The 26451-nt window shown below is 45.4% G+C and overlaps 3 protein-coding genes across 5 annotated transcripts in view; 1 reads left to right on the plus strand and 2 right to left on the minus strand.

Annotated features, from left to right (window-relative positions):
- Nucleotides 1–3874, minus strand: part of LOC127012927 (probable acyl-CoA dehydrogenase 6) — an 88362-nt gene extending 84488 nt beyond the window's left edge. The window contains exon 1 of the mRNA XM_050891385.1: nucleotides 3743–3874. Coding sequence (XP_050747342.1) covers nucleotides 3743–3874 — 132 coding nt within the window. The remainder of the gene's footprint in view (nucleotides 1–3742) is intronic.
- A 352-nt stretch (nucleotides 3875–4226) lies between these two features.
- Nucleotides 4227–8379, minus strand: LOC127012931 (guanine nucleotide-binding protein G(I)/G(S)/G(O) subunit gamma-11). Of its 3 annotated transcripts, none has more exons than XM_050891391.1 (3): nucleotides 8190–8379; nucleotides 7631–7734; nucleotides 4227–4521 (listed from the first exon to the last, which is right to left on the minus strand). In XM_050891391.1, exons 2-3 carry the CDS (start codon nucleotides 7724–7726, stop codon nucleotides 4396–4398), a joined length of 222 nt encoding a protein of 73 aa, XP_050747348.1. In that variant the 5' UTR covers nucleotides 7727–7734; nucleotides 8190–8379; the 3' UTR covers nucleotides 4227–4395. The 3 variants fall into 3 exon arrangements, with proteins under 3 accessions (XP_050747348.1, XP_050747345.1, XP_050747346.1); XM_050891388.1 differs by lacking the exon at nucleotides 8190–8379 and adding an exon at nucleotides 7878–7939; XM_050891389.1 differs by lacking the exon at nucleotides 8190–8379 and adding an exon at nucleotides 7878–7923 and having other exon boundaries at nucleotides 7631–7729.
- A 3157-nt stretch (nucleotides 8380–11536) lies between these two features.
- On the plus strand, nucleotides 11537–17532 carry TFPI2 (tissue factor pathway inhibitor 2). Its single transcript, XM_050891386.1, has 5 exons — nucleotides 11537–11667; nucleotides 11771–11950; nucleotides 12430–12609; nucleotides 13898–14071; nucleotides 16434–17532. Exons 1-5 carry the CDS (start codon nucleotides 11586–11588, stop codon nucleotides 16535–16537), a joined length of 720 nt encoding a protein of 239 aa, XP_050747343.1. The 5' UTR covers nucleotides 11537–11585; the 3' UTR covers nucleotides 16538–17532.
- The last annotated feature ends 8919 nt before the right edge of the window (nucleotides 17533–26451 follow it).

Genomic DNA, 26451 nt, shown 5'->3' on the forward strand with positions numbered 1-26451 from the left:
AATAACAACAAAAATCAATTACGAAAATTTCCTCTCTGTTAAATTACCACCAAAAATTCTTGGCAGTAGTAAAGGATATTGCTGTGTTTATCTATGTCAGCAAGAGAACTAGCCCCTAAATGTTTACATGATGTTTCTGTCAGACACAAGATGACAAAGGCTATTGCAAATACCCCTGAATCTGGGAATACATTTTGCTTCCCTTACACAGAAGGGCACTCAGTGCAAAATCTATAAGCCTTACTAATGTCACATTTTTTAACTGTCTCCTTCCTGAAACTTTTACCTCAGGTGCATGATAAATAAGGTTTTAAAATTACAGATGCAAGTCATGTATTTTGCAGATTCAGCTGTGTCTTTCCCCCCTCCCAATTTAGTGAGAAACTAACTTTTAAGTGATTCATTTGTAATATCAGCAACCTACTACTTTGCTGTTCTGTTACTGGTTTTTATGATTTGCTACAAAGATGAATAAACCAACTCCATGCAAGGTGCTCCAGTGGCAACGGTGGTCACCCTTCAGTATTTTGCAGAAGGTCAAAAAGAGCCATTTTTGACAGAGGATTTACAGTAATTTTACTGGAAAGTTAAAGTGAATGTCAATATTTAATTCAGATCCTGCATGCTCTAATATAAAGGGGCTTTAATTCTTGTAAAAATACATATATTAATAAACAGAAACTCATGACATAAAAGCGAAGAGTGGCCAATAAGGTAGTGGTGTCCTTTGGTGGAGTCTCACTGTCACAGGGGAAATCCCCCTTAGCTTACAGAGATGTAACATACTGTAACTAGACCAAGTCACCACTGGATATAAAATGAAATCTCGTTTATATTACATGCAACTCCAGCAAAATATATGCCAATCCTTTCAAACTTATTTCCCAAAGCTTCTTACTACTAATACCAGAGGAAAAGAAAAATGGATAGCATGTATATATCCTATGTGTATATGCATACTGTTACGCATACGCACGCAGAGTAGATTAAATCTTTTTCCTTCAAGCCAGTTATAGCATAATCTAATTACTGCAGCAAGCTGTAGGATACCAGTGCACTGCAAGCATTGTTCAACAAGTTAAGGAAAAGTTACTTTTTCGATTTCCAAGAGGAAGGGTGGTGACCTATAAAGCTGTAAAGGAAACCACTCACAGAGTTATTTCAATACCCTTGCTAAAAACAGCCCCCTGGAATTATAAGAGTCTCTTCCTCATCCTGCTCAGAACAATTGGAAAATTGCAGATCAGTTAAAATACGTTAATTTAATAGATTAAAAAATAAAATGAATGGAGACAAAAAAAATAACAGTTCTCACTCATGGAATTGCACTGCTCATACCTCCAATTTCTCTGGTAGTTGCATCTGGATTTAGGTAGTGGAAAGAGTGCCTCAAATTACGTAACAAGTATACTTAAAACGCGTTACAGATCCTGAGTGTCATTCTCTCCCAAAGACTTTACTTTTCAGTTTATCCTAAAGTCATTGGGAACAGGCTTAACTTAAGCCAAAATAAACACTGATTGCTAGAAGCTTTGGGGTGAACAACATCAGACTGGATTTGACATAAACTGGTGATTTTTTTTCCTACCTGATCAGATAAAATCTAAAATAAACACTATATAAGCATTTTATAAAATACAGGACAATGATAAAATGGGGTTTATGTTGCTTACTGTAATTTCTTCTACAATATATTCATCACAGGGATTTATGTGATAAATGTAGCATCACATTCCCTCTTAGCCCATGATGCAATTATCTGCACTAAACACAGCAAGGTAGGGCATACTGTTAGCTGCACTTCAACAGGCGTGGGGGAGAACAAAAACAAGGCGGGGGAAGCATCTGTATTTGTAAAAAAATGCATTGTGTCACACAGCAGAGCCGCAAACACTGCACCAGTAGACACTAATACAGCCATTTTCCCCCCCTCCCTTTTCATCTGATTCCTCAGTAAATACACAGCCACAAACACCTGAGGTACAAACCAATGTGTGCCTTAACCTATCCATGACAAAGCAGGACTTTTAAAATCTTCCATATCCAGATTACTGCCTTCACAAGGTCTGGCCTTGTCCTCTGTACGTCAGAAGGACATTGATTTTTCACTAACGCAGTTGTAGTGCCCGGGCAGGTAACGGGGAGCAGTATGCCAGGGAACAAGTTCAGCGGGTAGATGACTCTGCAGATTCACAGATCAAAGGCTTGCTCCACACGGGATCAGCACAAACTTGACATTGTGGTATTAGCTACAAAATCCTATACTATTAATCCAGGTGAGAGAAGAGGATTCATGTCCAACTTCTTCTACTGATCCTTTCTGTTACCCTATTTCTGCTTTGCAGAAGATCCAGGAATTTAGACTAATGAACTAATTTCTTAGGAAACAGACTGGCCATGCATCACTTTTCCTTATTGCTCAGGTTTATTTTTTTATAACACAGAAGATGAACCCACAACTGCTAAAGCTCAAGGATAGCAGGCCTCATCCTAGTGATAGAAAACTTGATTAATTAAATGGCCCTTGGGATATCTTGTTTTAACACTAGAACTGTGAAAGTTAATTCCTAAAAGAAAAAGAAGTAAAAATCACATGACTCAGAAGTAGTTCCACTATCTTCTGCCCACAGTGAACTGGGAAAGAGGTGAAATTTGGAAAAGGTTAAATTCATCCATGAATATAAAAGATTCCTCGTGTAATTTTAAAAAGCATCTATCAAAGATATGACAGCACAGTTCCAAAGTCACATAAATGAGTTAATATTTGGCAATCCAGTGCATACTGTTTTTAAAAAGCTACAGCAGAGCACTGCAGCATCAGTGGTTACCCGCTACGACTTGTAAACTTAGCTACAGGTAAATGAGGGACAAGTCCCTACACTCCGTAACGCCTACCTCTGAATGCACATCCTGCTTGTTCGTATGTGGCTACCACGCTAATGCTGTTTACTCCTTGTAGTAGGTACTGAACTTCAGTACTTTTCTCATCAGCTCATAGTTTAAAGGCAGACTTCCCTCACACACAGCTGGCCCCAACCCCACAGCGTGCACCACACCAGTGCCTTCTACCTTCAAACCATCTAATTCTCTAACTCTGACAGGTGTGCTTAATTATACCACAGTCTTCTACAGGTGACACTGACCTCACTGTCGGGACTATACAGAGTTCGCCACCACCACCACCATTACTTGCGGATTGTCATTTGGCATCCAATTTACATGTTACCTTACCAGAAGTGCCTCCTTTCCTCTTGATTTATGATTCAGTTTTACAGGAACCTCCCATTGCTCCCGTTCTAGAAAGAGCGCGATGACAAACGGGCTCTGTGCTGCCTTTTCTTGTGCTCTGCATCCACAAACAGACCCTAACCGTGCGTTCTGCAGCAGCTGGGAGGGGGCAGCAGCACGGGCCCGGTCGTGGCACACCGTGCCCGCACGCCACCGCTCACCCCGCAGGACCAAGCGCACCCGCTCAGCCCGTGGCAGCACACAGCAGGGCAGTGTTTGGCCACTCCGCCTGTCACATGCGGGGGACACATGGTTTCGCTTCCGACACTGGCAGGGAAAAGTTTACTTACTTAAACGCATCCCAAGCCGCTCCGGGCGGCTCGGTGGCCCTGCCCCGGTTGCTCTCGTCGCATGCCGCAGCGCGGCCGGGTGTCCCGCCGCGCTCCCGGGCCCCTCCGCAGCGGGGAAGCGCCGCCGCTCCCCGCCTTCCCCCCCCCCCCCCCCCCCCCGTTACCTTCCTGAGGGCCGCCCGCAAGTCGTGGTACCGCGGCGAGCCACCGCCGCGCCCGCCGTCCCACTGCCCCGAGCTGCCGCCGCGCAGGGCCGAGGCCAAGCGCGCCCAGCGCCTGCCGCCGCGCAGCGCCATAGCCGCCATGGCCGCCACCGCCTGCCCCGCTCCCCTCCGCCCCGCTCCGGCGAGGGCAAGGGCCGCGGCCTGACCCGGCGAACTTTAACGGCTGGTCCGGGTCGCCGCGGCGGGCCCTCCACCGCCCCGTCCCTCCTCCAGCTCCTCTCCCCCGCAGCAAGCCACGGCAGGCTCTCGGGTTACGGGCAGGTTTTCTTTAATGCCAACGAACAGCCATGAAGCAACCGATAAACGGGTGGCGACAGCGGGCGCCGCGAAGCGAAAGGAGCCGTCCCCGCCGCGGGAGGAGGGACGGCCGCGCCGGGGAGCGGGGGACAGCCGTCCCTGCCGAGCGACCGACGCGGGTCTCGGCTGCTTTCGGGTTGGTTTCTTTATTTTTGTAAGAAGGAAAAAAAAAAAAAAGAAAGAAATCCGCTCCTGTGCTCGTTCAACAAGGACCGGCGGCGGTGGGGACACGCTAGTGACTCCCTACAGGTACAACAAGAGTGTCTGCTCCGGTGGCAGGCGCTGGGTTCGTGTTCCTAAGCGATGACGCAGCCTCCCTTCTCCTTGAAGGGGTTCTTGTCCTCGGGAACCCCCTTCACCAGCGGGTCCTCGCCCGACCGCTCCTCGATGTAGTTCTTGATCTCTTCGGAGCACTTGGACACCTCGAGTGAAAGAACAGAGAAGTGGCTGCCTTACGGCCAGAGCTCACCATGTGCATCAGAACAGCAAACCAGGGAATTCACATCCTCCTTTCTCTTACTTACCTTCCCATCAAATATAAAAGATCTGACCACAGAGCCAGCATTAAGCATGTGCAGAGTCAGCTTCCTTCCACTTTTTTCACAGCCCGATATTCACAGAACACGTGAGTATCCCTGGGAATGTATATGCCACTTTGAACAGCAGTTGCTGCGTAGCTAAACTTGCATTTTTTTAAATTAGCCAATATAGTTTTATCAAGCTGCGGATCACACTCCCCCTCGGCATCAGCATGACTGATGGTCAATGGGTTCAGGATCAGTAACTTTCAATTCAGTTTCAAAGTATTTATGACTTCACGTGCTTGTCCCAAACAAAACATTCAGTAATGATTTTTCAGTGGTAATACAAATGCTCACTTTGCGGTTCTATAATAGCAACCATGCATCTTGAATGGGAGTAAAGACTAGACTAGCAAAGACAATTTACTTACAGGTTACCTGGGGTTATTTTGAACAACGGTTAAGAAAACAGCCTGTTGTGTTATGAGAGAACATAATATGCATGACACTTTGCATGACATTCGTAGCAAACTAGCACTGATGTAGGTAAGCCTGCATATAACCTGCCTGTGAAGAAGAAATGGGTTTAGTTTGTGTTCACTGAGACAGGAGCACATGTAGTAGCAGTGTCTGTGGAGCCTGAGAGTGCACAAGCAAATCCCACCAGCTCCAGAGGATCCTTGTCCACGTACATCTCTCGTTTCCTTTCCCTATGTCAGCAGAAACTGTCTGTAGGTGCTCAAATACCTGACATGTCTGAGGACATGCTCCCGGCTCTGTCCTCACGTCCTCCCTTCCTACCCGCAATCCCTGCGGAGGCACAGCAGTGCAGAGTCAGCAGCAGGAACCAGCTGTTGGCCAGGCCACTAGATGACTAGTATTTCTAATTTAAGGCCCCTTGCCTCCTTTGTTAATTATATTTTACTCCATAGGTAAAATTATGACAAGAGAACCAATGAATTTACCTGCTGTATCACAGACCAACAGAGCATGGCCTGTGCAAAATTAAGCTTTAAGCCATCAGAAAGAACTCAGAGTTAATTCCCAATTAAACAGGGCATAAAATAAGGTCTAACTACCTCCAGCTGCCTGACAGCAAAGAAGAATTTGGACCTACAAATCCCATTACAAGGGCTTTGCTCTTCTGTGTCTTGCAAACCCTGTTCATTCAAATTGGAGCACATTATGCCACAGTAAAGCTGTGCTCCAAAGTATATGCAGGACCAGGGTTTGTTTTACTTCAGTCAGCACTATCAGGATCTTTTCCACATACAAGAAAAAAATGTCTGCTTAAATATACATTCAGACATTTTTATTCATTCAAAAAATTATTCAAAAGGGTATTTCCTCTTTGTGCTGTAAAGGTATAGGAAGGGGTCAAGAAAACTTTGGCCACAAGTTTTTACTTTTGGTGACAACAGAAGTGTGGCTTCTGCATTTCCCTGTCCCTGTAACACCCATACAGGTACCACGGGACTGTGACAATTACAACACAGATTTCATTTTCACAGTGAAACTTCTGTTATAATGCACTGGTAAAATTGAGGATGTTGTCTGTGCTTTACTACAGGTGATTTGAAAATATCTATTGCCCTAAAGTGATCAGGCTTCTGGTTTATTCCGAAAATTTAGGCAAGAATTTTAAATTATTACTATTATGAACATCAAAATCTGTACATCCTACAGAGTATATTTCAGTTACATGGGAACTCTCTGAGGGATGATATTGATATCTACAGTACTTGGATGTAGAGCCCTCAACACTGATGGAGCTTTAGACTATACCATAACATCTACAATCACTGATACCTAACTGACAGCTAAAACATAACTGTGGCTTTCTTATTTTCTGGGCTAAACACCTAGACCTGCAATGTAATTAGCGTGACTAATGCTGCTGATGCCCACATATAAATGTATTTTTAGTCCTAACTAGAAGCGTTTATTTAGATGTAGTTTGCTTCTGTTAGCATGCAGAATAAAAAAGAAAAGAAAAAGAACATTAGTTTTATCATGGAGCAAGATCAGTCCTGCATGGCTTTCATCTATAGAAAATGTGCAAAAATACAAAAATTTCACTGGAAACGACTTCACCTGTGGAAAGGAACAATCAGTGTAAATGACGACAAGTACAATGTTTCCATCGGAGAAGGCTGGATGGATCATGGCTCTGCACCAGCAGTCCTCTGGCCCCTGCCCTCTGCCCGGGCACCGCACAGTAGGCGAAGCGGGGGAGCGGTGCCGGGGGGAGAGGGCGGCCGTGGCCGCGCCGCTTCTCCCGCAGCCCGGCCGGGTGCGGTGCGGTCCCAGACGGGACGGGACGGGACGGGACAGGGAGCGGTGCGGCAGCAGGGCTTCCCGCCGGTACACCACCCCCTCACCTAGCACTGGCAGATCCCAACGCGTTTTACAGAGGAGGGGAACTGAGCTCGACGCGCTCCTCCCTCGCCAGGCGAGGCTGCTTTGTGCTGGCACTGGGCTTCAGGGACTCGCAAGGGAGGGAGGGAGGGGAAGCCAAGGGGTGCCAGATGCAACGGGAACAGCCGCAGCCGGCGGGCCCGTGCCGGCCCCTCGGGGCGCCTCATCCCGGGGGCGGTGCGCCCCTTCCCCTCTCGCTCGACAGCCACCCCCGTGAAGGACCGGCGCTCCTACACGGTGCTAGCGGTGGTATGTCGCCAGCGCCGTCACGGGTCCCTGCCCCTAAGGGGGTGGCGGGACCCGTCGGTGCAAACTGCGGGCGTCCCAAAACAGCCGGGGCTCTCCCGGAGACCGGCTCCCGAAGCCCCGCTGCCCCTGCCTTCGCCGGGCCCGCCGCCGCGGGACGGGGCGCTCCCGCTCCGCGCTGGGCTGCCGCGCCCGGCCCCGCCGCCCGCCCGACGTGCCCCCGGGCGCCGCATGAGCCCCCGCACCTCCGCCCGGGGAGTAACGGGCTTCTCCCCGCTCCGGCCCCGGCCCCGCCGTCCGCCCTGGCGGCCGGACAGCCCCGGGCCCCGTCTCCGCGGCCACTTACCGGCTGCCTCTCCAGCTTCACTTCTTTCCGGAGCTGCTCCACTTCCATTTTCAGTTTGTCCTTCTCGCTCAGGTCCTCGATGTTGATGGCTGGCATCGTCTACACTGCCAAAGCGCGGAGGGAAGGAGGGAGGAGGACAAAAGGTTACCTCTGGGCAGCCAGGGCGCCGGGGCCGGAGCCCCCGAGCGGGCGCGGGGCGGCGGGGCGGTGGGACGGCCGCCCCCGGCCCGCCCCCGGGCTCACTCACACGGTGCCGTTCGCGCTGCCCCGCTGCTCGGCGGCGGCCGCTTCCTCTCCGGCGCGCCTGGCACCCCTTCCCCGCGCCGCTCCGGCCTTTAAACCGCCACGCTAATCCCCCCCTAACCGCATTAAAGCCCGCCGCCCGGCCCCGCTGCCGGGGCGTTTACACGGGCCCTGCCTGCACAGGGAGGGTCTGTCCGCCCCGGCGCGGCCCCCCCGGGCAGGGCGCTCGGCCCCGCCACCGCATCGCCCCGGCCCCCCGAGGGGCAGCCGGCGGCAGGAGCGGGCAGCTGCAGCGACCCTCCTGTGCTGGTCTCACCTCTCCTCTCCCTCTCCGCCACCACGGTGGGGCAAACGCAGCGAGGTCGGCAAGGCGTTTTGGCCCAGCAGTGAGGTCTTTCCTCCCCTGCCACCTCCTTCTGCCCCTCGCGATGATTCTTGTTTGCCTGTGCCACCGGCATCTCTGGGCTCTCTGCTCCTCTGCCCAGCAGCTAAGGCAGCAGCAGGTGGCTTCCATGGGCACATTCCTCGATACTTGTGCATTACAGCTATGAATGTACTGAACTAAAAGGTAGAGAGGGGAAGGAACCGATCTCTCGTCAAGTGTTGCGGCCGGTGGCCAGCCCATCAATGGCAGACATAGCAACTTTTGTTGGTTGGTATGTCTGCAAAGCAGAATTGCAGCTCCGCATGAGAGGGCTGTTGTGCCTGGCCTGCACTAAGTGTCTCTGGAGTCATGGAGTTATGATGGGTGTTGAGGATGGAGCACTCCCTGTAAGAGAAGTGATGGGTTCAGAAGACACAAGAAGGAGCTAGGAAATTCTTCTCCTGTGGTTGCATATACTTTTGAGGTCTAGATCCCAAATAGGGCGCTATGCTCTTTGGAACAGAGTGGTCCCTCCATGCGTGTTTGTACAGCACCTAGCACTCTGATTCTAGCAGCTGCTTTCCTACAATACCACAGGAGGCAGAATTCACGACCCTTTACACAGAACAAAGCTGCAGGCCATTAAAATGGGCCTGTATGAGTCCTTCTGTTATCTGGCATTTCAAAGGTCCCTATAGGCAGTCGCCCCTCCCTCTTTCCACCTCTGGCTTTTCCCCTTCAAGACACTCCTTTCTCCTCCTCGCCCCACTCACCAGATGTAAGCAGCTGACAGCAGTATGTAAGATGTACATCTTTCTTCTCCAGTACTGCTCCTATAGTGCTCTTGGGGTTTGTATTTTGTTTTAGCCAGTTCACTAAAATCGGTTCCTCTTCCCCTCCCTCTATTATCCCCTCCTTCCCAGTTGTTGGTATGCAATTTCTACACCCCCATAATCTACGCTGGCAGCTGCATCCCCAAACCCCACCAGCTGCTGGTCCCTGGGCCAGTCAAAACAGGTGGAAGGGGCTGGCTGGCTAGGGTGTCAGGGGAGCCAGGGCTGTTTGTGGGAGCAGAAACGTTGCGGTGCGGAGAGGTAGAGAGCGCGTGGTGTGGTGGTGGTGGCAGACGTAGGGTGCGGGAGTGACCTGAGGGTGGGCTCTGGCACACTGTTAACATGGTTAGGGTGGGAAGCACAGTTGCAGCTTGGTATTGATAACGCTGTAACGGAAAGCCTGCAGTGAGCTGTCTGCTGACATGGCTAGCTGTGCTGACTGCAGTTGGTAAAGGACTTTCTACCACTTGCTATGTTAACTTGTACTCTAGTTCATATGTTTTTAAAGATACTTACCTAATCTAAGTGAACTTCTTTGCTGTTATAGCAGAGGAGTAGCCAAATAAATACTGCACTGTGCTGCAACATTGATGGATAGGTGGGTTTAGCTCAAACTTTGATTTGTATGTGTGCGTGCACAGAGGAAATGGAAAATATGGAAAATGGTATTTGTATGACCATTCATTTTGCTGCTGTTGCTTAAAGTCGTATTTCAATTACTTTCTTTGCAGTTCCAACAAAATCCAATGAAAACTAAAGGACATCAGTCTAGTCATATTAAAATCACTTGAGAATTTCCTAATATTAGAAGGATGGCCTTTTGATTTTTTTCTGGAAATAGAAAATGTATCTTGTTTTTTTGTTTGTTTGCTCTTTCCTACCAGAGGGACATAAGCTTTATTATAGTTGCTGTGCTTAATAAGCTGAACAAAACCCCTAAAAATGAGGACACGTGTTACTAACAGTTGTAGCTATAAGATTCTAAAACATGGCAGATGTGTCCCATGGTGATGCCTCAAACTGTACCTGGGTTTAGTTTTTTGTGACTAAAGCACCCACTTCTCCTTTGGCAACTGGAGATGCTGAAAAAAGGAACAGTGCTGAACAAGGAGGGAGAGAGGTGCCATTCATATCCTCTCAAGAAGCCACATAGATGGGGTAGGGATTAAATTTGCTCCTCTTTCTTGCCTTTATGAAAAATAAAATTATGTCAGAAAACTAGGCCATAATCTTCCATGATATAAGAAAAGCAGAGAAGCCATGGAAAGTCAGTTTCTGAAATAATCAGGGTGCTATGAAGCTCCTCCTCCTTACAGCAGGTACGGACTGTGGCTTCTTTCCTGCAGGCCACAGATTTCCAGGGCCCTGTATCGCAATCCCATCGACGGCAGCGCCTGCCTGAAGGACTGGGGCCCAACACCGTTGCTGTAAAGGGAAAGGAGAAGAACAATAGGAGATCAGATTAGTTTATTGTTATCTATAGAGAGCACGCCTAATTTGCAGCCACTCTTATCTCTCTTACTGTATTAAATCTGGAGTAAACACTAATTAATGTAATGGCTCTAATAGATTAGAGAGGGAAAGTATGTTGTTTGCTGCTCACCCCTTCCGCCCCCAGATCACGCCGGATTGCCTGGTGGGGTTAAAATCTACAGAAGGCGGCAAGTCATGACATTTCCTGAAATCCAGCTTTCTTTGAACTAGCCAGAGATTTCATCCATTCAGCCCCTCGGGTTTCCCAGGAGTCCAAGCCCGCTGACAGTGCCTCGGTTTTCTCAAGTTCATTAGCGTTATACACAACGGTACTAAACTAGTAACGCGGGTTGATTGGCGTTCTCTCTAGTGGCACTCGCTAAGCGGCCTGCGCTTGACCCGGCTGGACCAGGACCTGCCGGAGGCTCCCGCGTTTCATTTTCAGCGTCCTGCCGCCCTCTGCCCGGAGCCTCCAAATGGGGAGCGGCCGCCACGGGGGCGAGGGCGAGGGGACTTTCGCTAAGTGACCCGTCCCGGATTTCGCCGTGATTAACAGGAAATGCTCTTTGAGCATCATCCCGTAATGTGAGGGGGGGGGGGGGAAGACACACACGACACGACACGGGACAGCCGTGGACCCCGGCCAGCTCCCCGCAGCCCCGCGACGGAGGCCCCTCCGCCGTGGGCGGCACAGCCGGACGGCGAGCCAGCCTCGGCGGCGCCCCCCCCGGCCCCGGCTGCTCCCCCCCAGCCGTGAGCCCCCCCGACGGCGGCGGGGCGGGGGGCTGCCCGCGCCCCCCGACGCGCGGGCTCACGCAGGCGCGCAGCCTGCCGCGCCCCAGTGACGGCCGGGTCAGCGAGGACCTGCTGCCCCGCTGAATCAGACCTTCCCCTCCCACCACATGCGCAAGGAGGGAGGCGGCCCGGGGAAGCCGTCTCGGCGCATATAAAGCGCTGCCGTCGGGCCGGGCAGCACTGCTCACTCCCGGGACCCCGCTGCTACCCACCCGCCCTCCCTCCCGTCGTCCGCCGCCGCCGCGACATGGCCGCCGGACGCCGCCTTCCGCTGCCCGCGCTGCTGCTGCCGCTGGCCTGCGCGGCCCTGGCCCCGCGCCCCCTCACAGGTAGGAGCGGGCGCTCGGCGGGACCCCGCGGGCAGCTACGCGGGGCCGGGGCCGCCTCCGCCGCCGAGGTGGCTTCAGCCCCGGTCGCTGATGTCTCCCGCAGAGAAGCAGCGCGCCTGCCTGCTGCCCCCCGATGACGGCCCCTGCCGCGCCCTGGTGCCGCGCTGGTACTACGACAGGTACACGCAGAGCTGCCAGGAGTTCACCTACGGGGGCTGCCACGGCAACGCCAACAACTTCCTCACCCTCGACGACTGCGAGAAGAGCTGCTGGACCATCAAGAGTGAGTCCGGGGACCGGCCCCGCCGCCCTCCGCAGCCCCGGGGGCCGACCCGACGGGGCCCAGTTCCCCGGAGTGCCCCCGGGGTGGCAGGGGGCTGGAGGGGGCCTGTGGGAGCACCTGGGAGGCTGTGCTGCTTGCGGGACACTTCGCACCCACCCTGTCTGTCCCTCCTGCTTGTTGCAGCTTCTCGCTGATGTCAATTTTATGTAGAGAAAGCAGAGCGCGTTGTCTCGGAGGTGACATGCGGAATTTAACTATTAATATTTTAAATATAATTTAATATTATACCTAGTTGCTAATTAATGCATCAGATTCCTTCTGTAAATCTTATCCCACTTGATTAAAGAATGCCAGTAGTGGGACAAGCTGGGACTTGCCTGCCACTGGAGTAATAGCATTTTGTCTACAGTACCATGTTGTTCAGTACGGGGAGCATGAAGGGTTGATTTTACAGAGGATGAAATTATTTTTTTTTGCAGAAGTGCCCAAATTATGCCGGATGGAGGCTGATGGAGGACCTTGCAGGAGTCATCTAAAAAGATATGCCTTTAACTTGAGCTCAATGAGGTGTGAGGAGTTCATCTACGGTGGCTGTTACGGAAATGGCAACAACTTCAGAGATGTGCAGTCTTGTGTGGACCACTGTCTACCAGAGAAAAGTAATGGTTGTTCCAAGTTTTTAATAAAATAGATGGTTTGAAAGCGATATGAAGATGATACTTTATTTGATATTTTCCTCTGGATACCCATACAGTGGTATTTTTGAAGACTTCTGTGAAGCAGATGTTAGTATGTTGTCTGCAGAGTTTCATGTGTCACTTGTCTCAGCTGTTACTGAGAGCAAAAATGCTATGTTAGTTTAGCATTGTGACCTTAAATATGCCCACAGCTACACCCGACTGATCTCTTGACTTCTAGAGAGCTGTAAATGTGTGATCTGAAGGGATGTAACGTTGGAGATCCGTGTTGAGGCAGAGGTATGAGACGTTGTGGCAGTCATGTTCAGGGCAGTGATACGGTACTATAAAGCCGAAGTGTCTTTCTTAAAATTCGGGCCTGAGAGATGGTGTTAGGTGGCTTGGGTTTTTGGCACTCGCCAGCTCAACTTCTGATAAAAGTTTTTTCCCTGACATGACTCTTCACTGTCTCTCCATACGAGCTTTAAAGAAGAGAGGTGGTAATTATGAGCAGGTGACTATAGCAAAGTGTTGTCATAAACACCGGGTTAATATCCAGTGCAAGACAGGATCTTTGAAGAAGAGAGATCTACTAGAATGTATAAAAGCTGTCACTGCCTAAGCTTTATTAGTGCTTGATGAGACAGTTATTTTTGGCTGATGACAGATTGTCGGCGTTTTCTTAGGTGAATGCTGAATTATTTTTAATTTCTCTGTTGCACAGCCAATAAATTGATAAAAGATCTCCAGCAAGAAAAGTAAAATTTTATTGAGGCAAAATGAAACATGATTCATGTGAGGAAAGTGGTGGGGTTTGTACTTTTTGCTGCAAGTGGGCAGGATTTGCTGGCAAAATCATAGTAAGGACAAACAAAACAGTGCCTTTTTCCTCTACAGAGGTAGTTCCACTGGAATTATTGTTATATTCCTATATATATGGAATAAGACTTCTGGCCAGACTATGTAAATCTCTCAGCTGTTGTATGTATGGCACCACAAATGGGGAAAGCTGATGAATTTCACTTGTGAGATAGTAATCCTATTTTCTGGGACTGTCTGTTGCTTTCTCAAATTCATAACTCACAGGAATAAGATGTAGTAAGTCTCTGAAGTCATCAGTAACAGTCATGTCAATTCAATGGGAACAAGAGCTGTTTAGCCACAAAATTTACTGCAGGGTAAATTTTAAGAAGCCAGGCATAGAGATTACATGTATGTAATTTGTCTTTCTTTCTCTCTTTTTTTTTATTTTTCCCTTCTTTTTTTCAAGCTGGTCCCTTGCTATGCTATAGCCCAAAGGATGAAGGATTGTGTTCTTCTTCCGTGCCTCGCTATTACTATGACACCAAGACTAAGTCATGTAAGGAGTTCAAATATACTGGCTGTGGTGGAAATGCCAATAACTTCGTTACTGAAACGGATTGCTACAATGTCTGCAGAAAAGGTAAGATTTTTTTGTATTTTGTCAGTCACAAGCAGATAAAGCAATCCAAATACCAGTAACAGGTGTTCAGTGTTCTTTTACTCGCCTTGGCTGGCTACAAGTGTATGCTTTTTGCATTTTGGACTCGGTGTTTTCAAAGGCAGGGAAAACTGAGATGCAACACTATGTCCTTCTGACAAGAACAGTGTAATGCGAGGTGTTTACACCATTTTTGAATGAAGTGTAGAGAAGGGCACACAAAAAGACTAACTTACTAGAGCCCAAAGGAATCGGTCTTTAAACTGTTCAGTACCGATGGGAACATCAGTTAAGGTATCATTTTCTTCTAGATATTTTTAAGTAGGATTAAAGTGAGTTGTGAAATCAATTTACTTTTTTCCTTTGCATTTTCAGCAGTTACCATCCTCCCTTGATTCCCTGTTGCCTGTTTCCATTTCCCATTTCCCATTCCCATAACTAAAGATTTCTGCCTCAGCAGTTATGCTGAGTCAACTGTTTCTGTGGCCGTGGAGGGAAGGGTTTGGAATGATAATTGATTTTTCTTAATGGTTTTATTCAAATCAGCTACTGGCTGTGCTTGTAAGTCAAAACAGTTGTGCTTTTACCTGCAGTCATATATTCATACCAGCTATTGCAAGTTTTAATATTCTAGTTTAATTCATTTGATACGTAAATCAATCAGAGAGAGAAAAGCATGATTGTATGTTGATCCCCAGAGCACTCGGGAAGCAGACACAGCACAATATTTAAAAAATTGATACTAATGGGAAAAAAATTCAAGGCTGTATCTAGCATGTACATTGCCTTTGGGGGAAAAAAAAAAAAGCCAAAAAGTAGCTCTATTTTAAACATGAGATATGCACAAGGTCCGAGTGCTTCAGTATTTAAGATATGTAGTCAGAAGGCTTAAGTCAGGAGATGATTCTTCAGTTCTGGGCTGGAAATCCGGGGCTGGGGCAAGGATTGCACCCTGAGCACAGTCCTCAGAAGTAAAAATATTGTCTGCCAGTTAGTCATGACAGTAGTATTTCTGTGGGCGACAAGTCTGAGTGTGTCTCTGCCATTCTAGTATTATAAGAGAGTCTTTAATAGCATGCTAAGTCTATCTGAGATGCTTGTGATTATCTAATTTGCATCTATTACTACCTGGGAAATGGTAGGGGCCAGGCTCCAGCCTAAGTGTGCAGAGAGAGGAGGAAGGAAACTGCCTCTTCAGCATCTCGCCTCCGCGCTCTGCCCCTGCCCACACCCAGCCAGATCCACCTGGGGGTTCTCCCTTCCTCACTCTTTTTGTGGAAGAAAGAAGTAAGGAAATGCTGTCTGTCTCGTAACTAGAGCACCAGATAGCCAAACACACAGGATCGGTTATAAGCTTTTTCACCAACTTGTGGATTTCACAATTCAGTAAGGCTTGGTACAACCAAAGCCCATAGTTAAGGGCGTAATTAGTGCTAATTAATGTTGTGCTATACATATTCATTTCTATAGCTTGGGAGTGTACAGCAACATTAAGCAAATCTTTCAGGCAACTTAAGCCACTCCTTCTCTCCCGCTCCCGTAATTCCCTCCCCAGCATCTTTCCTGTTACCTTTTGGAGTCTCAAGTTGAATTCAGTTGACCTTCCCCGTGCAAATATACAACTGCTGTTTAAATTGATCTACAGCTGTTGGAATGAAAAGGTTTCTGATTAATTTCATTTTAAAAAGTTTCTATTGGAAAAGAAAATAAATACATTGGGGTGACAGCGAAAGGATTGGGAACTGGCCACAGGGGCTCTGCGTGATGGTAAATAGGTAGCAAAAAGACAAAGATTTTCAGTCAAATTTGCAAAGTACTTGTTTTCTGAATTGCACTCACACATTTCATGCAGCCTTCGTAAGCATTTCTGGAGACAACCCCGACTGTCTTTGGCCACTCTGCAGCTTCTGTGTGAAACCCAGTTCTGTGCAGAAACCCAAATAATTTCACCTTTTCATCTCCCACAAGCAGTGGTTATCTTTTAGACTTTACCCCACTGTTGTTCAGAGAAATGCAGTAATAGTTCTTTTTTTTTATTTTGCAGATAGAGCAGTGTGTTTATTTCCATTCTGCTGTCACTGCAGAACAGCTAGAAAAGACTTTGATGCTTGCTCAGGAAAAGAGCAGCAAAGTAGGACTCCAGTGCCAAAGGTGGACACATTAGAGGCCTTGCAGTGTGTGAGAATAGGGTGTCCAGGACACATTTTACAATTTCTGATATGTTTGTTGTTATTGGATCAACTGCTTAAACAGCATACATGAAAAACACCCCAAAGCCCAAACAATAAAGAGCAGTAACAGTTTTGTCATACTGTTTCCCTAACTGCTTCCTTTGTTTTCTTAGCAGGGACTGAGAAACCAAGAATCAACAAGCCAACGGATGTATTCCGCAGAAAAATGATGAGAAAACTGATTAAAAAACCTCAGACATATAACCTGAAGTCTTAAGGCTGATGTGCACTTGGATGTTTGAAACACCTTCTTTTGATTCCACTTTCTTCTTTTGTGAGAGTTTCCACACAGTTTTATACACCGACATAGTTCTGTCTTTCAGAACTGCTTTTTATTTCCAACTTACTTTTTATAAAGAACTGCATTTAATAGAAGAGGAATGAACCTGAGTTTGATTCTTCTGCTCTGTTGTCTTTGCAGTAATACTTTGGCAAAGCCAGGTATTTAGATTTCCATGTTTTTATGGGGTAATGTTACTGCCTTGGGAGAGTATTTCAGCTGTTACAAATCAATTAAGATTTGAAAAATCAATCGTCTCAGTATAACCAAGGAGAGTACAAAGCTAAATCTCTGCCATGGATTTTTTTGGCATCCTCTGCTTGCTAAAGAAAAGGAACCTTTCCAAAGTGTGTTCAGAGGTTTATTGCCCTGCCATTTTACATACTTTGGCACTATCATTTAAGTAGACTGTCCTTTACAGTTATGTTCATAGTCAAGGCTTTCGAGGCCTTCATAATGGTAAAAGAAGTACAAACCTAAATCTGGTTCATCCCACAAGAGAAAACTGGGAATAGGGATATTTTGATAAACACTCTGACAAAGGCAATGAATTAGCTATTCAAGTATTAAAATGAAAATGTAGCCATTACTTTTTCATGACATTTGAAATTTCTGTTAAGTTACACTCCAGGTCCTCATATGGCATAAATCAGCATATTTTTATTGATTTTAATGGAGCTACGCTGATTACGTCTGCTGAGGATCTTGATGTTTGTGTTTATGTGGTGGCTGTTAAAGCAGAAAAGCAGAAGCTTCTGCAAATCTCATGTAATCCCTCTTTTGAGGCACTGTTGTATTTCTTATGGTAGATTATGCCTATGGTGATATTATTGCACCTTCTTTTATGTTTTGTATTTGAGCCATGACTGAATTTCAATTAATTTCACCTACAATATTTTCTAAATATGAATTCATAAGTAATGTTAATAAAATGTTTTTGGGGAAAAAAAGGAGAGCTTGTTCTGTCATTATCCTGAATTAGTTGTATGCACCAATATGTGTAATGGAAGCTATTATTTACTAATTATGACTCTAGCAGAGTTTAGTTGCCTCTTAAATCATTTCCTTACGCTGAGGTCTTTATTTGAAGAAAGCCAGTAAATTGCATTGATGTCATTCATCCCCAGCAGTTTTTATGGCTCAGCTGGCTCTCCCTGAAGAGCTGCTCTCCAAAGGGTGCTTAGTTAAGCTGATTGTCTGCTGCTGGGTCTCCTGTTTGATGTCACACTATCCGAAGAGCTTTTGTGTGGGTAGCGGGCTATTTGCTTGAAATGACATTGGCTTTCAGTTAGAAAATTTCAGATGTGTGCTTTATCCCCATTTCGGAGAGGGAACCTGATGGGGAAACTAGTCAAGATTTGTTTTTCATACTGATTTTTCTCTCACCGCTGGATTTTCAATTAAAGCAGTCAGCTGTGCTTGCCATAATCTTTCTACCACTCCATTTCTGGTTCTTGATCTCAGAAACCCTTCTTATTTCAATTAATCTATTGCTTAGTGCAGATGAATGAGCATACTCTGTGACAGAAAATTGCAGGTAACTAGTGACACAGTTTTGAGTGTTTGTCCCATACCAAACCTCTTCTCTGGTAACCAGCCTTCAAACAGAAACGAGGCCAGTCTGACCTTCCTGGGGGGAGACAGGGCACGCTACCCATGGACACTGCCCGTGTCCCTTCCCTCGGGCTGTGAATTTTGACCATGCTGCTTAGAGCAGCAGCCCAGAGTGTCCCTCTGAATATTTTTTCATACATAGCACTATCATTTGGGGGACCGCAGCTGCATGTGTTGCAGATTTCTGACCATGGCTTAAAAAACCACAAGCCCATTTCGGAAGTCAAAGTTCAATTTAAACACTGTTTTTAACTGTAGAGAATGGCCATCTTTTAACAGCATCACTGTGGGGTATAATCTCTGGTAACATGTTTGAGAAATGGACTATTACTCCTTACCTCTCTGGGTCTTTGACTTTTATGGGAGTATCTTGGGATGGGATACAAAAGTGGACCTGGGATTTAAAGGGAGCCCAAAATCTGAGAGCAGCTCCATCTCACTTGACTTTTTGGTCTCAGAATTGGGTGCCTGGTCACACATCATGACATGTTCTGGGCAATGCGATGCCCAGCTGGTGTCCTGGAAGGGATCCAAGAGTTCGATTATCTTCTGCTCATGCCCCCTCAGGGGCTCAGCAAGAGCTTTCTTGATGGACTGGGCTCCATTCAGGATGCTGCAGTGGCCAGTGCAGCCCTTTGCAATGCGGCTGCTCCACATGCTCTTTCTTTTGCATGAAAACATAATTCAAAGTCCAAGGGCTTACTGCTAGGGTACTCAGTGAAATATCAGAGGCTTGGATTTTAATCCCTTATCTACCTGATATCACTCAGAAATTTAACCTAAACCATCCATAATTCTTGCAGGGTTTCCTAGTGAGCAGGCTGTAGAGTATTCTGGAGGACTGGTGGGGGAAGAGAAAGGGGGGAAGCCATAGAAGTTTCTTTCAGTCCCTTAGTGAAGCTATTCCACTTTGTATAAATTGTACCTTCTTTCCAGGTAAATGCTTTAATCTCTTTTTTTTAGCTACAAAGCATTTCAGCTGCCACTGTGCTGCTTTGCTTCATGTTCTTAAGTTACTCTAATATCCCTCCAGACACCTGTGGCTTTGACTAATCTAAATAATTCTCTATCATCTACAGCATTTTATATGACTCATGACTTACTTCCTTTTTCAGTTTGCTGATGAAACAACACTGGCCCAAGGTTGGGTCAACTGTTAGCATTTTGCCACGTTGAAAATTAACGCAGCCCATACCATCCTGCAAATTAACTTTTATTATAGTAGCTAGTGGCCAGCAGCTGGTATCATGTGTCACAGCGCAAATTTCTACTGCAGACGACGGAAGCCGTGATTATAGTCGGTTGGGTTCATCTTGTCTCGCACAGGCAAAGTGCCACTGAAACTCATGAGTAGTGATTTGCATGGGACAGTCATACCTGCCGCTGAACAGTGGTGGCTGAAAAAAGCAGATTTGACTAAACTCCATTGCAAATAAAATCACTGCTCTTTAACTTTCCATTGCAACCCATAATTCCAGTTTTTTCTTAGTGATATCTTGTGAAGAACTATAACAAAGTTTCTATAAAAATGAAAATCTGCACTGATTCTTCAACCTTAGTCTGTGCCAACACTCATGTAAAGTATTTTTAAAAAGTGCTTGGCAAAGTATTTCAAGAATAGGAGAGTGGCTTCATCTTTATATTCCAGTGGAATCTTAAGTGTCAAAAAGAGAAAACAAAAAAAATCCATGTGGAAACACGTAATCTTTTTTATTGATAAGCGACATGATGGCAAGCAAAATTTCACCACATATCATTTTAACAGTGACTAGCCCCAATAAATTGCTTTCTCACAATTCCATACTTTATGAGCAAAATGGCGATGAGTTCGGCTTGTATCCCTGGAGTCATATTTCCGACTGCCAGAAGTGCCCCCGTTCCTCTATCGCTTCTCGTCAGCTGAAGTGGTGGAAAACATGGAACATTTATTTAAAAAAAAAAATCATTTATTAGACACAATGGGCCACATTATAAAAACCCAAAAAACCACTGAACTTGTGTCTCACATCACAGGTGAAAGATTTTGTCCCTAGGCTTGAAGTCAGCTATACTGCTGAGGGCAGCTGTTCTGGATCCAGGCAGGGACAAGAAATCTGTTCTACTAGATAAACGCAGTCCAGCTATGGTTATGTAAATCTGGAAGAACCACGTTGCGGCTCGGCCAGAATTATTATGCATTTACATTAGTGTTATTGAAAGCAAAATCTGCCTCATTATCTTTCCAGAAAGAAAGACTATCACTGGTGATAATCAGTGGAGAGATACTTGCTTCTGTTGAAGTGAGCCTAATTTTTCAGTGTATGGTGGTCCTGTACAGTAATGTCTATCATCTGATAAATTACTTAATTGCTGAGGAGAAGGGGTGTTAATCATAGTATATAAAGCCTAATGAACAGCAACGATATTTAAAAAAAAAATCTATGTAAACAAGATGCATAAAAGCATGCTGTTTGAGATATTAGCAACTGATGTGATCATGAGCTGTGATTTCCAAATAAATGCCACAGAAATAAGCATTCCCAGCTCATGTCTGAACTATTCATAAAAGAGAGAGAGTTCAGGCAAGTTAAAGACTAATTTATGAAATGTAAAACATTGTATCTATTATGTGGGAATAAAACAAGTCCCTTTTAATGAAGGTTCCCTTCGTACTGGCAGCATTGACCATAATTTCAGATGAATATGGACAAAATGGGTGCTCTTCCAGGCACATCTGGTTAGGTGCCTAACTGCTTTTGTGTGAAGCGTTTTAAATGCAATTTGAACTCAAAGTACCTCACGTTGTCTCACTTGGTGGGGCCGAACTTCAAGCTGGTGAGCATACAGTAATATTAAGCCTTATTTTTTTCTCATCCTAGATCCTCATTAAAGGCCTTAACGTATTAACTACAGGTTAAATTCTTTCATAGATCTGCCAGCTGAATTACAATGTTTTTTCTCAGTGAGCTTTCTTGGAGGTAAGGTACTACTTGCTTAGCAAGTGTGCAGCATCTTTTCTAAGAGGGCAATGCATATTTAAATTTTTTAAAGCTTAGTATGAAATGCAGTAATAAAACTCATAGTAACTAATAAATGCATATGAACACTATTCTCTGTGGGATATTTTTCTCTGTGTGTGGGATGCAAGATAAAGAGGATAGATTATACTAATAAAAGCTATTTAAAGAGTCAAGAGAGTAAAGGGTGAAAAATATGCCTCATTATCAAACCAGAAAAAAGCTTTCCATCATCACAGTAGTTTTCAACAAGGAGAAATCTTGAGTTTTACTGATGTTAAAAAAGAATACTTTATAAAAATGCCTCCAGTAGAAAGTAGCGAGACTAGCAAGACTTTTTTTCCCCTTTTTTTCTCTCTAAAAGTGGGAGGGAAGTCTGATGAGAAAAACAGTGATGACAAATGGTATTTACTGCTCTCTCATGGATCCAGGCTGCTGCACTGGAGCACAAGGAGCCTGTACAGGTCCCGCTGTGCCAGCCAGAGGGACTCTGCCATGGTTTCCACAAGACCTGGAGTGAGCCCAAAGGCTTCAATCACCTCCTTTAAGTGCAGGAACATGATCTTGCACAGAGCAGCGTTCTCCTGCAGCAGCATGTGTGTCTGCTTTACCTGAGCAGTTCTTTGTCGATGTTCATCACTGGGTGCAGGCAAATAAACAAAGGCTAAGCAAAAAATTTCCGACCTTTATTTCAGTGCCTGCACAGTTGCTGGATGTATGATGTGAATGATTGCATGCTCTGGTGGGGCAATAGGTTCCTTTCAGGTGGGAAGGGAAACTAACTCATTTCTTTACTCCAATATGTCTCCAGATAGATAGGATCAGGACCAAAACTGCTATGAAGCCTATTATATAAAAACACTGGAAAATACCTGTTTTAATATTAAAGGCATTTCCTTGATTAGGTTTTATCAGGAGTTGTTCCTTCCAACTTTTTCAAGACTCTCTTCTTTTAAAATCTGAAGCAATATTCAGATAAATAGAGATCGATTTATATTGAAGGAGGAATTTTTAAATCTCCTTAGTTTGGTTTAAAGTCATCAGATAGATAGCTTGGATATTCTTCCTTCTGATATGATATATGTTAGTAGACACCTAAGAGTCACTTTTGTATTGCCAATTAAACTGGGTTCCTTAGCTGATCTCATAATAGCAATTTTGCATCCTTCTGGTGTGAATTAATCTAAGCCGTACTAAAATAAAACTGTACAGTATGAATCACAATAAGTTCTAATTCTCATAGAACTGTTTAAAGCTACAAACAAACACCTGAGAAAAGTAAATGTGTTGCTGAAGTAAAATTCATCTCATTTTGTTTTTCAGTTTTGTATTTTATTTTTAAAACTGAGACTGAAAAAAGATTACAGACTGTACTCTGCAGTTATGCTGATGGAAAGCTGCTCTTGATCTCCAGATATACAATAAAGAAGCTCTTTCCAAACCTATTGCAATGGAGCTGACAGAGAATCATTCAACTCTTTATTGCCTCATTTTTGAACAGATACCTGTAGTTAATATTTCTATCGCCAACAGACAGAATTATGCCTTTGAATGTGATAGTGAGCACTCAGTAGCATTTTGGATTGAAGTTTTCTTCTTTAAAAACCTCATTTCGTTTTATTTTTTCTCAGTTTATCACTTTCTCACTTCAGCCTGAAAGGCATTAGGGAGGAGCGTGCTGAGTCTCAGCTGCAGAGGGTGAGGCTCCAGACCTCAGAGCCACAAAACGCCTTCCAACTGTTTATTGCTGAAACCCTTGGTCCCATGAAGAAACCACTGAGAAACAGCTCGGATGGCTCCATGGGGAGAAAAGAGGTAGGACATATCTTAAGCACTTGAGAAAGCTAAATCAGAGGAAAATAAAATAGTCACAGCTCTTGCAGGCTCCCTCCTGTTCGCAAGAGACATTTTTGCAAGTCGTGCAGCGATGTTCATTCCCTGGCTAGGGAAGCCTAGGCTGGAAGGAGGAGGGGAGAGCCTTCTCTGACTCACTGCACTTCCTCCTGCTTTGCCCTTGTGAACAGCCTCTGCCCACACCGTGTTCATGCAACAGCCAGGAAACGCCGGACCTGACCGTGTTCTTGGTGTTTATTAGCCAGATGACCTCCGAGCTCCTTTCAGCCCAAATTTTCCTATGAGTATGAGTGACTGTCTTAAGTGAAGAGTAACGTAATGCTCGAAATGCAAATAAGTTTTCTGAGAACATCACAGAAAAACTAAGGATCTACTGAGTCCATCCTTCTGGGCAGCTGGGGCACTTCCCATTGCCATTACCTGGGGAAATCCCTATTCCCAGTGCAAGCCACAGCCTGTGCTGGGAGCTTCGCTTTGATTCGGGGAGGACGTCTGTCCCAGTGCTGTGCAGAGCTACGGGCAGCTTACTGCTGGGGACACGGGCTGAGAGTTACAGAGCAAGAGGAGCAGGGCATGGGGGGGGACACAGCGCTGGGTGCATCACTCTGGGTGGGAATGGGGAGGCGGCTATGGGGAGAAGGAGAGCAGGAGTGAGCAAGGGGGTCCCACCAGGTGACTTGGCCTGCCGGGGTGCTGAGACTGGTGACAGAGCCCTCCTTCCCTGCCCCTTCCAGCAAATCCATCCCACTGCCTTTTCTGTACACTACGCTCTATGGTCAAAGCAGCATATTTTATTCTAAGCAACAATATTGATTTACATCCTTCGAGCACTACGTGATAAACTTGTTGGCCACATGTCATATTACAGCACTGTCATACACCACCTAATGTACAAAAAGCAAAAGAAATAAAAAATTAAGCTATCTGGCCTCTCAGGTGGGAGCATACAGTGTTATTAGAGCTTTGAAATGCATCACTGTACTCGGCAAAAGCCTAAAAGTAGTATTTTTCTCCTTCAGACATCCAAAACCATAAAATAATGACTATTTCATTTTCCAGCTGATGCAATAAATCTCAGCAGCGCTGGAGTGAATGCTCCATAAAGAACACCAAAGTATGACTTCAAGATTTTTGCAACTGCTGAATGACTGTGACAGCTCTTCCTCTATTTTATTGCATTCAAACTAAGTAGATGTGAAGAGAAATTGTGATACGTGCATGGTATGCATTATTTGTAGCACTCATTCACTATTGTCAAACCTATTCCTATTCTCTTACAGACACTTGTTTAGTCACTCTCCAAAACATGATTAGGATTCAATCTTTCTGTGTGTTTTGTCTGCTAAATTTCCACTTAACAGTCAGTCTGTTTTCAATAAAAATGGTTATTTTCCTAATCAACAGGTATGGAAACTCTGCCTTGTCTCAGAGAGATCTTATTGGATATGTTCGGTTCTTTACTAGTAATGCAGACTTTGCAGTCTGTACTTTGGTCTCTGTCATTTCCTCAGTTTTAGTAATGAAGGAGAACCAAAAGGAGGTTGTTGGGGAAGGAACTGCACACCCTGTATCTGTACAGAGAGTGTTTGTACAATTGAAGGTGAAAACAGAAGGGATCAGGAAACAAAGACCACATCTACAAAGGTGTGTGATTTGTGGGATTTTAATAAGTGTCTAGCTGCCTAACTCCTATTGATAGAGTGGGAATTTCCCAGGCACTTTTTAAAAGTGTCTAGGGCACCTTGTCTCTGTCCTTGGACATTTATCTCTATATTTATTTATTGAGGTAAGTATCTTTGAAAATCCGGCTCCACCTTTCATTTTCAAAATGATAGAAGACCAGACAGTTCATGGTTCATGCAAATTGTCCTGCTCAGAATTGCACACTTTGGTGTTGCCTAAGGTTGAGACTCTTTCCCTTCTTGTGTGCCAAGTGCCAGGATGCCACCATGCAGCGCTCAGTGGGCTAGGTGACCAAGAAAAGGATGTGCAGAATTTGGCCTATTAGGTGGGCAGCTGTCTAGAACAGGAAAACTGAAAGACAGGAAAATAAGTGAAAAGGCATGTGAACATATAAATGCCCGACTTGGTGCAGCTGCTGAATTGGCCAGAAATGAGTGTCTCCCCCTATGCAGAATCCAGGACCATATCCCAGTCCATGCTGCCTTCTGCCTTTGAGTCAATAAATTTGGGTCAGTGCTTTTTCTAATATTATGAGTTGCCCAACATTTAATTAATTTGAATAAAGACAAAAAAATAGTAGAAGTTCCGTAAATGCTGCAGTATAAGAAGATATCAAGATGTGAACCATCCCTGGTTTCAGTTTTGCAAACCAGAAACCTGTCTGGCATTTTACACAATCAAAACCACACCCTTTTCCATTCTGCTCTGATTTATTAACTAGAAAGCTCTCATATCATTCCCTCTTTCCACGGTTGCTGGTACTATCTACAGTTTCAGATAACATAAAAGAAAGCTTGTTGTGCCAAAGATGGCAGTGATTATCTTTTTTATTTTTTAACACAGTTATGATTTTCACATTTCTATTTTCTGTGTTTTCCAGTTCTGAAATGAATCATACATATAAAAAAATAAAAACCTTCATATTAAATTGGTCTTAGAACATTAAGAAAAAACATCCACCACACCCTGTGATTAATTCATTAATCCATCTTTCAAAACAAGTAATCTAATTAGCTTGCAAACAAGAACATGACGCACACGTGGCTCTTCAAATAGTGTTGACATACTGAATAGTTCAGATTCCTGTGATACCCAGCCTTTCACTTGCTGCTTCCAGTTCCAGTAAGACCCAAGACCAGAACGTTTTTGCTCTCGAAGGTTACTTGGTGTACAATATGGAATGAGCTCATGGTCCAAGGCTGGGATGCAAAGAACAGATCTCTTTGAAGAAAGTTGAAATTTCAAGTGCCTCTAACTGACAGCCCTAAGCACAGTTGACTAAAAAATATGCAGATTTTAAAAGACCTGAGAGCTGCCATTTGGCCTTTTTATGAGCACTAAAACTCAATCAAAAGTTGAATAGCTCATGCCATATATATCTATTTGTATACATGAAAGGGAAGGAGAACTGAGGGAAGCAGACTGCCTGGTGAAGAATGCAAGGAGAGACAGGTCTGTCAACGCAGCTAAGAGAGCTACACCATGTCAAGAGGCCACAAAGCAGTGTAAAGTAAGGGTGATAGTTTTTGGGGGGCGGGACTGAAGCTGAATTTCATATACGCCTATCATCCAATTGAAAGTCAATCCAGAAAAAGTACTCAATAAAAGCATTACCATTCTATTCATAATGATACAATTAGCTTTAAGTATTTCAGAAAGATCAGCCAGAATACACACGCTGGTTTTAATCCGTTTTTGTAATAT

The sequence above is a fragment of the Gymnogyps californianus genome, chromosome 2 (assembly GCF_018139145.2).
Source record: "Gymnogyps californianus isolate 813 chromosome 2, ASM1813914v2, whole genome shotgun sequence".
NCBI lineage: Eukaryota > Metazoa > Chordata > Aves > Accipitriformes > Cathartidae > Gymnogyps > Gymnogyps californianus.

What these genes read in the sequence shown, in the direction of transcription:
- LOC127012931 (XM_050891391.1), bottom strand. Translation starts at nt 7,726, where the DNA reads ATGCCAGCCATCAACATCGAGGACCTGAGCGAGAAGGACAAACTGAAA. An exon ending in TGAAGCTGGAGAGGCAGCCG is followed by an intron (nt 4,522 to 7,630) that starts GTAAGTGGCCGC and finishes CTTTCACTCGAG; the next exon opens with GTGTCCAAGTGCTCCGAAGA.
- TFPI2 (XM_050891386.1), top strand. Translation starts at nt 11,586, where the DNA reads ATGGCCGCCGGACGCCGCCTTCCGCTGCCCGCGCTGCTGCTGCCGCTG. An exon ending in GAGCTGCTGGACCATCAAGA is followed by an intron (nt 11,951 to 12,429) that starts GTGAGTCCGGGG and finishes TTTTTTTTGCAG; the next exon opens with AAGTGCCCAAATTATGCCGG. An exon ending in CCACTGTCTACCAGAGAAAA is followed by an intron (nt 12,610 to 13,897) that starts GTAATGGTTGTT and finishes CTTTTTTTCAAG; the next exon opens with CTGGTCCCTTGCTATGCTAT.